The sequence below is a fragment of the Corythoichthys intestinalis genome, chromosome 4 (assembly GCF_030265065.1).
Source record: "Corythoichthys intestinalis isolate RoL2023-P3 chromosome 4, ASM3026506v1, whole genome shotgun sequence".
NCBI classification, from domain to species: Eukaryota; Metazoa; Chordata; class Actinopteri; order Syngnathiformes; family Syngnathidae; genus Corythoichthys; species Corythoichthys intestinalis.
The window spans coordinates 43,427,002-43,439,605 of record NC_080398.1 but is presented as its reverse complement, the minus strand read 5'-3'; the positions used below and the strand labels follow the sequence as shown (position 1 = coordinate 43,439,605).

The window sequence follows — 12,604 nt, the reverse complement described above, 5'->3', positions numbered from 1 at the left end:
AGCATAGAGACTGTAGGCACATTTGCTAGCTGCGTGTCACAATTGTGGCTTAATTACTGATGCAAACAAGAGCGCTAAAGAGGCAATCCATGCAAGACACCTAGGTTTGTGGCCAAGCCCCGTTTTAACCATGCCCAAGGAAATTTAGAATGTTAAGTGAATTGTTTCTTAAGTGTAGTTGGGCATACTGTAGGTAAGTATGGTGTATTTTAGCAGACCAGTTATTACACCCTGACCAGTTTTATATTTATAGGGTATCACTTTTATAACCTGCTCCTAAGAGTGCAATCTTGAAAATAAGTATGCCACTGCTGGCACAATCTTTGGTTATACTCTTAAACAGTCCGTAGTTTATAGACAAGCATGATCTGCACGAGTGGGTCAAACATGAAGGCAATGTTTATTTTTGTCTATTTAAACTTGTTTGGCGACTGCCAGCGTCAGTGATTTATCTGTCAACACAACAGTGGCACCCAAAAGACAATGTTATCCTACTTCGGTTTTTTGCCAGCTTTCCTGCAGTTGAAGTAAGATTCATAGATTTTTTTTTACATCAATAGTCAAATAATACAGTAACAATTAGGCCTGCAGCTATCGATTATTTTAGTAGTCGATTAAGCGATGAACTAGTTAGTTTGAATAATCAAGTAATCGGATAATGAACATAAAAAAATTATAATACCTGACCTGAGCCTCAAATGGTATAAAAAAATGAGAATATACACTCACCGGCCACTTTATTAGGTACACCTGTCCAACTGCTCGTTAACACTTAATTTCTAATCAGCCAATCACATGGCGGCAACTCAGTGCATTTAGGTATGTAGACATGGTTTAAGACAATCTCCTGCAGTTCAAACCGAGCATCAGTATGGGGAAGAAAGGTGATTTGAGTGACTTTGTACGTGGCATGGTTGTTGGTGCCGGAAGGGCTGGTCTGAGTATTTCAGAAACTGCTTAACTACTGGGATTTTCACGCATAACCATCTCTAGGTTTTACAGAGAATGGTCCGAAAAAGAAAAAATATCCAGTGAGCGGCAGTTCTGTGGGCGGAAATGCCTTGTTGATGCCAGAGGTCAGAGGAGAATGGCCAGACTGGTTCGAGCTGATAGAAAGGCAACAGTGACTCAAATAACCACCCGTTACAACCAAGGTAGGCAGAAGAGCATCTCTGAATGCACAGTACGTCGAACTTTGAGGCAGATGGGCTACAGCAGCAGAAGACCACGCCGGGTGCCACACCTTTCAGCTAAGAACAGGAAACTGAGGCCACAATTTGCACAAGCTCGTCAAAATTGGACAGTAGAAGATTGGAAAAACGTTGCCTGGTCTGATGAGTCTCGATTTCTGCTGCGACATTCGGATGGTAGGGTCAGAATTTGGCGTCAACAACATGAAAGCATGGATCCATCCTGCCTTGTATCAACGGTTCAGGCTAGTGGAGGTGGTGTAATGGTGTGGGGAATATTTTCTTGGCACTCTTTGGGCCCCTTGGTACCAATTGAGCATCGTTGGAACGCCACAGCCTACCTGAGTATTGTTGCTGACCATATCCATCCCTTTATGACCACAATGTACCCAACTTCTGATGGCTACTTTCAGCAGGATAATGTGCCATGTCATAAAGCTGGAATCATCTCAGACTGGTTTCTCCAACATGACAATGAGTTCACTGTACTCAAACGGCCTCCACAGTCACCAGATCTCAATCTAATAGAGCATCTTTGGGATGTGGTGGAACGGGAGATTCGCATCATGGATGTGCAGCCGACAAATCTGCACCAACTGTGTGATGCCATCATGTCAATATGGACCAAACTCTCTGAGGAATGCTTCCAGAACCTTGTTGAATCTATGCCACGGAGAATTGAGGCAGTTCTGAAGGCAAAAAGGGGTCCAACCCGTTACTAGCATGGTGCACCTAATAAAGTGGCCGGTGAGTGTATGTACAACAAAAGAACAATTGGCTAATTTAGATAGAAAAGTCCGCTAGTTTAAATGCTATAAAATGCCAACGTTTTTTTTTTTTTTGCTATGCTCTTAATAAATAGTTCAAACACATATTCCCACAAAAAAAAAAAACGGCTAAATATACAATACCTTTAAACAAAATTACGAATGCATTTAAAAAAAAACACCAAAAAAAAAACAGCTGAAACAAAAAAACTTAGCTTATGTTGGTCTTAACAGGGAGCGGCTGGATTCAGCCATGTGAAGTGAGGCAGACTAGAAGGCAAAGTATCCACCCAAATCAATAAATGCAAACACTTTCAAATCAAACCATTACAACGGCACTTTAATTAAACGAATACTCGAAGAAGCAAAATTTAATTTGAATATTTTTTTTCTAATCGAATACTCAAGTTAATCGATTAATCGTTGCAGCACTACTAACAATTATTAAAGTGATGGTCAGTATGATTAGTTGTAAACCAGAGTTACGGAACCTTTTGAAAAAACAAACAAAGGAAAACAAATCTAAAATAATGACGGAGCAACAATTGAAGAACTCAAGGGCGTAGGTTTGCATTGGGACGGTAGGCACAAAACACTACCAACATTTCAGGATGCTCAAATTGTACTTATCTGCTTTATACTGTATAAGGACTTCAATTATATGGGTCATTTAGATTGTCTTCCCATATGTTTTAATTGCCGTAATTGACCCCACCATTAATAAGTGAATTATTTTCATTATGTTCAGACTTACATGATGATACACAGCCCCCCCCCCCCCCCCACACACACACACGCATTAGATATTAGGGATATTAATTTTTTCCCCCACCCAGTAGCAGCCACTGTAAGAAATGTAGAAAGACAAATGTTGTGGAAGTGGGGAACACACCACTAATTTTGCTACTCAGATAACGGCCTGCATCAGAGTTAGCATAACATTAAACTGTATGAACTCACTAACCTTCAAAACTCGAATAGGAAGCTGCTTAGAGAGAAGTGTCCTCCTGTATATGTTTTCTACTGTTAACGTTAAATTAACTGTGAGAAATATAGTGAACCAAGGTCTACCGCCTTCTCCCCAGTTTTACTTTTCATTTTATTTATGTAGTCTTAAAGCAGCTCACAGGATCTTTCTTTCTTTTTGTTGAGTTTGGCTGTGCTTGCGGACAAAAGCAGCAGTGTTTTACCTGAAGGACAACACCATTTTTATTTATTTTTGTTATCCACTGACAAAGACGTTTTTTCAGTTATATCTAATTCCTTTGTTTAGACAATTTTGAGTGGTCTTAAGACAAATGTTTATTTTTATTTTTTTTAATTCCTGGATAGTTAAGAGATGATTAACCAGCTTTTATTTATGTTCAGATAATGCAATTTAAATTTGCTCTTAAAATCCGAAGATTTTTTTTCTGGAAGTTTTCAAAATGTTTATTTAATAGATTTTGAAAACAAAGGTTTGAATTGAACGGTGTAGGCTGAACCAATACACATAAAAGTATAAGTAGTATAAGTATAAGTCAATACAGATTTATTTTGCCTTGATCATTATGAATGTCCCGTCCCCAGCAAAAAGTGTACATGCAGGTTATGCCAATATCGTCCCTACCAATATTCGGATTTCGTTGCGCTTCTTGTCCCATTGACAATAATAGGAATTCCGATTTGTTTTTTGAATTACAGTACAAGGTCAATCCTGGGGACCCGTGCATGGTTCACGATCTGTGTAATAAACTACATTCATCCATTTCCTCCTCTTTAGGTCCACAGGTAAGTTGGAGGCTATACCAGTTGGTTTCATGCAAGTGATGAAGAATACCCTAAGGCCTGACTTATGCTTCTGCGTTCAGTAGACGGCAAAGTGACGGCGTAGACCCTACGTTGTCGCTGAGCATTCGAAGTTCTTCGTTAAAGGAAAACGTTGCTGTGTAATTCACCGCCAAGCCACTAGAGCAGAGTCCGGCCCGGGGGCCAAATGCGGCCCTCGGTCAAATTTCATCCGGCCCCCAGCCTCTGTTATAATAATCATTAACATCTGGCCCGCATAGACTTAATGAATTGGTCAGCAGTACTGCTACCAGCATATGAAGTAGCTTACACACTAAATGCTGCTCCTCATTTACCCACTAAAAGGAAGCAGCACTCTAAGCAACATTACCCCGTGTGACCCTTTACTCCCAATTTTCTAAAATGGCAACAATCAACAAAAACTGTTGACTGCGACGGCCGACGCTTCAGGGATAGGTGGAAATTGGACTATTTCTTCACTAAAATACGCAACAGCTGTGTCTGCCTCATTTGCAAAGAGACTGCGCTGTTTTTATATAGTTCAATGTTAGGCGATATTACCAGAGGCGATATTACCAAACAAGACACGCTGACAACATGTACGAAAAGATTACAGGGAAGAAGCAAGAAATTGAAGCAACTTGAAGCTTGTTTAATTTTACAGCAGCATTATTACATTACATATAACAGCAGTATTTCGCAAGAGCCAGAGAGTCGAAAGAGAACGCCACAAAGGCTGGTTGCGAGATTTGTTGAAATTATTAATTTTAAAAAATTAGGACTGCAGCTATTGATTATTTTAGTAGTCGATTAATCGATGAACTAGTTAGTTCGAATAATCGAGTAATCGAATGAGGAACATGAAAAATTAAAATACCTGAGCTGAGTCTCAAACGGTATAAAAAATAAATAAGGATTGACAAAAGAACAATGGCTAATTTACATAGCAAATGTCTGCTAGCTTAAATGCTATAAAACACTAACGCTTATTTTTTTTTTTTTTAAATGCTCTTGACAAATGGTCCAGACACATATTCCCACAAAAAAAAATGCTAAATATACCAATAAACTAAATTATGAATGCATTAAAAAAAAAAAAAAAAAAAATTAGCTCAAACAAAAACTTGGCTTATGTTGGTTTTAACATGGAGCAGCTGAATTCAGCCATGTGAAATGAGGCAGACTAGAGGGCAGTGTATCACTATAATTAAACGAATACTCGAAGCAGCAAAATTCAAATCTTTTTTCTTTAATCGAATACTGGAGTTAATCGATTCATCGTTTCAGCACTAAAAAAATAAATAAATAAAGCAAATCTGACAAATAGAATGGCTTGCTAACATTTCCTTAAATATATTGTTCTACGTAAAGGACGTCAGCCAAGGTCGGCCCTCCACATTTTTACCACATCAAATCTGGCCCCCTTTGCAAAAAGTTTGGACACCCCTGCACTAGAGGGTTGTGGCTTTGTCTTTGTACGGTTTTGGGGGACTCTTTCTTCCGGTTATAGACAACAATAGCAACGGAGATGGAACATGTGTATTTGCAGATGCAGCTAATCAATATTAAACAACAAATGTTGTTAATACAAACTTTGAAGCATAGGTGAATGTTTTTAAACGGTGTTGTTGTTGTGCTGAACTGGAAACAACGTTCTGAGCGACCAATCAAAGTCTCTTGGCGTTCATGTCACAATGCGTTGAAATGACGCGTAGTCAGGATTTTTTTTAAGTGCACGTCAGGCTATGGCGTAGGGTCGTAGCCTTAAATTTGTTGCCAGACAATTGCAGCAGAGGTCATTCACTCTTACTGTTTGAGCAGTTTTTATGTTGAGTGACGTAATGTGGCAATTCCGCCACTATGGGCAATGACGTCATCAACATGTGTCTATATACCATTGAATTATTCTGCACAGGTGTGGAACGCTGGCGGATACGGTTTTCAACCGCATACGGCGTGTACGTTATGATGACCACAGAGTTGTGCGTTATATTGTTTTGTTTAGTTTGAAAGTTTGAAGACGCCAAGTTCGCATTGTTATTTGACCTCACGACATGACTTTGGATTGAATGACCACGATTAGCCTGACCATACTAGTTGACAATTTTGACACCACAGATTACCATCGGCCACGTCGTTTTGTCTGATCCTGCCGGCTGACATCGCCTCATGTTGAGTGCGTGTTGAAAAATTCCTTAACAGCGTATGATTGAAACTTTTCAGAACACTTAAATTATGTCAAACAAAATATGTAATTGTAGTTTGTTTGCAATCGTATTTAGTGCAACGCAACTGATTTGCAAAAAAAATTGTGAATTATTTTATTTTCTCTAAAACCATTCCCAGATAGCAGACCAATGTTGAGAAGATATTGGATCAACATTCCGCTGTCGATCTTATATCGTTGAACCAACGTCACTTTGCACCCTCAACTAACGATGTTTCAACGTTAAAATCCTTATAAAACCTAAACGTCATTTCGATTAATAATAATATAGGAACAACGCTGAATCAATGTTATGTTTTTGACCAAAATGCCCGCTCATCTATAATTCAATGACTTTTCAATCATATTTCCCGGTCAATCATAAATCAATTATTGATCAACATTAGTTCATCAACTATAACACAATGTTAACTGGAGGCGTGCAAAATTTCTGATTCTTAGATTATTCGCGATTCAGCCGTGGAAGATTCGAGAACGATTCACAAACATCTAAATTCCGATTATTTAATCATACCAGGACCAGGTAAAGCGGAACTACAACACAGTCAGCGCAGTCTTCGGGACACAATTAGGAACGGACCGAGAGTAAATATCATGTTCAACTCATGCCGCTAGATAAAAAAAAACAAAAAAACAATAATACCTGACTGCGGCCGTCAGACGCTACAAACATACGGCTGCATAATGCTATGGTCGATATCACATATTTATAAAACTAAATGCGAAATGACAGACGACGCCAGCGTTAGAACATGTATAGAGAACTAGATGCGCAATGACAGGCTTGCCGGCGTTAGTAAACAGCTGCCATCTTAAAGCAGTAGACTTCTCTGGAAGGCTCTCTTGTAGCGAACGTAATTAACTTTTTATCTAAAATACTCCTAAATTGGCAAAATGTTGACTCGAATCTGTCTTTAAATGATGAAACAGTTTAAAACTTTCATATGTCAAAAGTAGACGGAAGGGAAATTATGGAATAACGGGAGGAATTTTAACAACTTTAACGGTTGATTCACAACATTAAATTAATTGAATGTAGTTTAAAGCTGCTGATACAGAACGGGGACTTAAGTACAGTGGTACCTCTACATACGAATTTAATTCGTTCCAGGACCTTGTTTGTAAGTCGAAATGGTCGTATGTCGAGCAGGATTTTCCCATAGGAATACATTATAATTCCATTAATTCGTTCCAAAGCCTAAAAACATACACTAAATTCTTAATAAATACTGCTGGCACTGTTACAAATGGCAATTAAACATAGAAAAACAAATAAGTTATAAATAAATAATTCAGAATAATATAAGAAGGAGAAGAAGAATTAATAATTATTCCTGAAAATAATGTAACGAATCGGATTCTAATATGGCGGACACTTTTTACTGTCCCTGAACGCACCGCGAAGGTGACGTCTCCAGTGAGATAGGTCGGTGCGGTAGAGATAATACTTTCGTTTTCCTGAGAGCAGTCAACTGCTTAAGACAATGAGCGTTTTGTGTTGGATAAGTTCTTAAATAAATGATAAAAACGTGACAAAGCTGGCGATTTCCTTGGCAATGTTACCACAATAATAATTGTCACCTTAACTTATAAATAGTGGCGAACGGTGGTCATAAGAGGATCATGGAGCTGTATTGTTGAGCCAGTTCAGGGACGCGCACCCCAAGCTCATATTTTTCTATAACTTGCATCTTCATTTCAAAGGTAAGCATCACTTTTTTCCTTGTTTCTCCAACTGTATCAACTTTTTTTGAAAACTGTGTTGATTTCTCACATAAGAAAATCCACCGTGGGTTCGTTTGCAGTGCTGTCATGTCGTCGTATTTCGAGCAACTCGTCGGATGTAGAAACAAATGGCGGCTCAAATTTTACGTCGGATGTCGAAAAGATCGTGTGTCGAAGTGATCGTATGTAGAGGTACCACTGTATTTTATTTACTGTTTTGGTCTGTTAACTTGATACTGAAATAGTAGTTTGGTTTAGCCTGAGAGGATTTTGGACCAATTTTGGAACTAATGTACGAAACAATAAAAGGGTGCGGGGCATTAATAATCGATTTATAATCGAATCGTAGCCTCTGAATCGTAATTGAATCGTTAGGTGCCCCAAGATTCCCACCTTTAATGTTAACCCAACCATCGCCTGACATACCATAGAACAACGTTGCTTCAACGTCACTTGACGTCGAAAATTTCGATGTCAACCATACTGCTGATTTTGATGGAAAATCAACTTTTATTCAATGTCGGTCTGTTATCTGGGTTGCTATACTAATAACTAGAGATGTCCCAATCGATCGGGTCCGATCACGTCATTTTCAAAGTATTGGAATCGGCAAAAAAAATATCGGACATGCCTTTTTTTAATATATATATATTTTTTAATTAAATCGTTTTCTAATTGTATTTAACGTTACAGACATAATATGTTACACTCTTCCAGAGTCTTTAGTTTAAGCTTAAGGTAGGGTTATTAAATTTATCGCGTTAACAGCGAGAATTAATATTTTTTACGTTTATCACGTTACAATATTTAACGCAATTAACGCATGCGCTGCACGACCCACACACGCATTGTTGCGTTCAATCTATAGTGGCGCCGTTTTACCCATACAGTATATAGAGCTAAAAGGCAGCGTAAAATGAGTAAAGTGAATTTTGGCAGCCTTTGGAGCCTTTTTTTAAATGGCTAAAGCCTTACAATCCCTCTCCCAACGATTAGAATAATCGTGGGAAGCAATGTGGGGAAGAAAGGTAGTAGTTGATCTTTTTCTTAACATCCTATGTTATTTCCCAACGCAGAGAAGATATATCAATTGGTACCACGACGCACAGTCATGGTTGCACTTCCCATCATGCATTTGGGCAGAAGTTAAATGGCTACAGTATCATTTACTGAAAGCTCAACAAATACACTAGATGGCAATATTTAGTCACAATATACAAAGTCCCATTTATCCTTTAAGAATTACAAGTCTTTCTATCCGTGGATCCCTCTCACAGAAAGAATGTTAATAATGTAAAGGCCATCTTGAGGATTTATTGTCATAATAAACAAATACAGTATTTATGTACGTATGTATGTATGTTGAATGTATATATTTGTCCGAGTTTTATTCATTTTTTTCTTAATGCATTGCCAAAATGTATACGATCAGGAAAAATTATCGGGAATGATTGGAATTGAATTGGGAGCAAAAAAAAAAGCAATCGGATCGGGAAATATCGGGATCGGCAGATACTCAAACTAAAACGATCAGGATCGGATCGGGAGCAAAAAAACAAGATCGGAACCCTACTAATAACCCATTTTTATGGTTATAATGTTGTGATAGCTTTGTTCAAATTGGGGGAGAAATGCATTTGGATGTTCTTTTGCCCTATCCTTAATATATTGTTGAGGTATCGCATGGGGACTCAGTATCGACAGGTCCTCAAAATCAGGTGACTTGGAGTCACATGCAAAAATATGTGATCTAGGCATCCCTAATAAAATGATGATTCCAGGGTCAATTTGGATCACTTCAAGCATTTATCCACCTATCCATCCCTCCATAAATAAGGGAATAGATGATAAAGTAATTCCAAAGTTAAAACCAAGAGTGGAAATGCAGGGGGAAAAAATATTGGTGGGACCCCAGAGTTAAAGACAACGCTCCACCGGAGCCACTCACAGATAAATCCACGCTGACGTCCGAGCCGTCCAGCAGCAGGACTCGGCAGGTGATGGCAGTCCTCGCGTTCCCGGCAGCCGGGATGTGGACAGCCGCTCCCCCGGTGACCACGGCAGGCGCGTGAACGACCTGCTGCTGGTGGGCCATGAGCAAGGGGTTCCCTCCTCCGGCCGTACCGTCCCGCTCGTCCCTCTCTCTTGCCTGGAAGCGGCTTCGCGAGCGACGGCTAAAAGTCCGGCGCAAAAAGCCCATCATTCTTCCCTCAAGTGAATAGGGGTGTCCCGCCACTGTGGTGTTCCGAGCGTCTCGTCTACTCCGCGTCCTCAGCCCCGGGCCGAGGAGTCACTCGGTCGGTAGGCGCAGGAGGAGACTCGCCGACTCAGATAGGACGCGGGGACTCGACACGCATGCTAATGGAAGAAGCCAACCAGTTGATTTCTTCTCCGCGGGGGCCGCCCTGCTCCTCCTCCTTCCTCCCGCCCTACCTCGTCCTCTCCCGGGTGCACCTGCCGCCTGCTTCCTTGTAGTATGCCCACCGTCCGACACACAAGATAGAGGGATCCCGCCGTGACGCTCTGCAGCGGGAAGCTTTAGTCACACGCTCCGAGGAGGCGGGAGGAAAGTCTCGAGCATCTGGACCGGTATGGAAGCACCGCCCGCGGGTTGACGTGCCTCAAATGCTCCGCATGGGAACCGCAAACTCGACTCTGAAAGCTCGCTGGCAAAAGTCAAACCAGCCCAACTGGACAAACAGCCTCAGCTGCGCATGCGTAGAAACACTTCAAACTTCTGCGACCCGTGCCGTGTACGTGTGTACGCGCGCGTGTGTATACAGGATACGTGTACTGAACAGCGCTACCTAGTGGACACCTGCCCCACTGGGAGGAGGCCAAGGTACAGGACATACAATAATAATGCTGCACTCCTATTTTGTTTAATTAAAACTTTATTGCACGGATTATGATTCCCCCCCCCCTTAATTTTTTTTTTTATAACATTCAAACTTCAAGCCCAGGGGCCAATTGCGGCTCCAGGGACATTATTTTGCAACCCCTATTTGACATCCAGTGGCAGTATTAGTGTTGCAGCACGTATTTTCAGTGGTCAATAAAAAAACTATATAAATAATTTAAAATGTAATAAATGAATTGAAGGATCCATTTTGGGGGGAATTCAATTATTTAAAGCAACATTTGGTTACTTTTCAGTTTTGGTCGATTTTAGCGACGCCGGTGGACAAAAGCGGTAGTGTTTTGCCTTAAAGTGCAGGTGACACGAAAAAGCATGTTTATTTCATAATACACGCGGTATTTTATGCCCCTGAATGATATGGACCGCTTGGATGTGTGTGGAAGCGATCACTATATTTATTTAGTTTTTTTAATCCCGCGCCATGAAAATGAGTGACTTCCGGCTTCGGTCTTGCATTGAGGAGGAGGGCGCTCTGACGTGTACGGTAGAAGACGTCCTCTTCACTATACAGCGTACTGTTGTGTATGAGGACGAAGGATTCAGCTGATTTTGCGGATTAATACGTTTATTTTTCGCATCACGCCAGCCAAACGGCTGCAGAAAAATCATTCTGTATGCGGGAGAGGTGTATACGCCTTTTTGGAGTTTCAAAAGATTCCCATTCACCGTGGATATTTACTGTGGGACCATTGGACTTAAGAGGAAGTGAGTAAACATTTTGTTTTGTATTATGTTAAATACGAATACAGTGATTACAAAGTAAACACTACAAACTTCCTTTAAATCAGTGCTTCTCAATTATTTTCTGTTACGCCCCCCCAAGGAAGACGTAAATGTTTCGCGCCCCCCCCCAACTCTCTGCCGCCACTGTAAATAGTATCATTCGTCTATATTACTATTATAAGTACGCCTCAGCCTAACATTGTGTCCTTTTTTTTTCTATTAAAGAAAAAAAGTAACATAGATCAACTTATAATAAAGTATAACTTTTTTAACATTGTGTTGCTTGTAACAGAAAAGACTTAATGCGCATCAATTTGCCTAAAGTTTAAAAAAAAAAAAAAAAAAAAAAAAAGTCACATCCAAACTGTAAAAATACACTCAAGGTACATTTTTGACCATTTGATACTGAAAAATAAAATGTAATAAAATCAGTAAATAATAACAAATTCAAATTGATTAGAAACATTTACTCTTCAGGACAACATGCCAAAAAATTTGACCGAAAAAAAACAAAACTGAATAGAAGGGGGGAAAAAGGTTTCTGGACAGAAGGAAAGTTTTTATTTTCGCTGATTCACCACAGTGCTCACTGGTTTACTGATATAACACTGACAAAGCGGGACGATTGTGACAATTGGCAATATTCGGCACATTTTCGCTGAAAAACGTGGCGTCTTAACTGATTTGGCTTCTCCGCTATAATCATTTTTAGACTCAGTAAACAGTGGTCTTTCCTCATTTCCCACTATATTAAAAGTCAAAGGCAAACGGCCCGAAAAAAGCGCATTCTCGGCGGCCGAGGGAGAACCGTAGGTGAGGGCGGTGGTCGTGACGATCCCAAGCCGAAAACAGCACTTCTCGGCCGGACACGTGAGAAAGACAGTGGGTCGCTGCGTGAGTCCAGCTCTGCATGAGTCTCTTCCGTGTGCTCTTGCTTACTTCAAAAATACTGCACGCACTTTGAAAATGAGAGCGCCACTGCCACCCACGGAGTGGATGTGCAAGTACACTTTATTCTAGTACGGCAAAAAAAAAAAAAAAAAAAAAAAGCATGTTCCCCGAGTTCACTCGCGCCCCCCCGGCATCGCTCTGCGCCCCCCTGGGGGGGCGCGCCCCACCATTTGAGAAGTACTGCTTTAAATAAAGGACTACTTACGTTTGATCATTGATAGGCATGTAAAAAGCTCTCCTCATGCTCATTAGCAGCACGTTAGCTGCACAACAACTCCAGCCGCCCTCCTCCGGGGAACGAACTGTAAACTGC

General features: G+C 40.4%; 1 protein-coding gene across 3 annotated transcripts in view; it reads right to left on the bottom strand.

The window, feature by feature from the left end:
- The window catches only part of epb41l4b (erythrocyte membrane protein band 4.1 like 4B), a 98,871-nt gene extending 88,436 nt beyond the window's left edge, over window positions 1-10,435 (bottom strand). For 2 of the 3 annotated variants that reach the window (XM_057833663.1, XM_057833665.1), the window contains exon 1: window positions 9,646-10,434. In XM_057833663.1, the coding sequence (XP_057689646.1) occupies window positions 9,646-9,900 (255 nt within the window). In that variant the 5' untranslated portion in view covers window positions 9,901-10,434. Of the gene's footprint in view, window positions 1-9,645 lie in introns of all 3 variants that reach the window. The other variant, XM_057833664.1, reaches the window with a different exon arrangement.
- Between the last annotated feature and the right edge of the window lie 2,169 nt (window positions 10,436-12,604).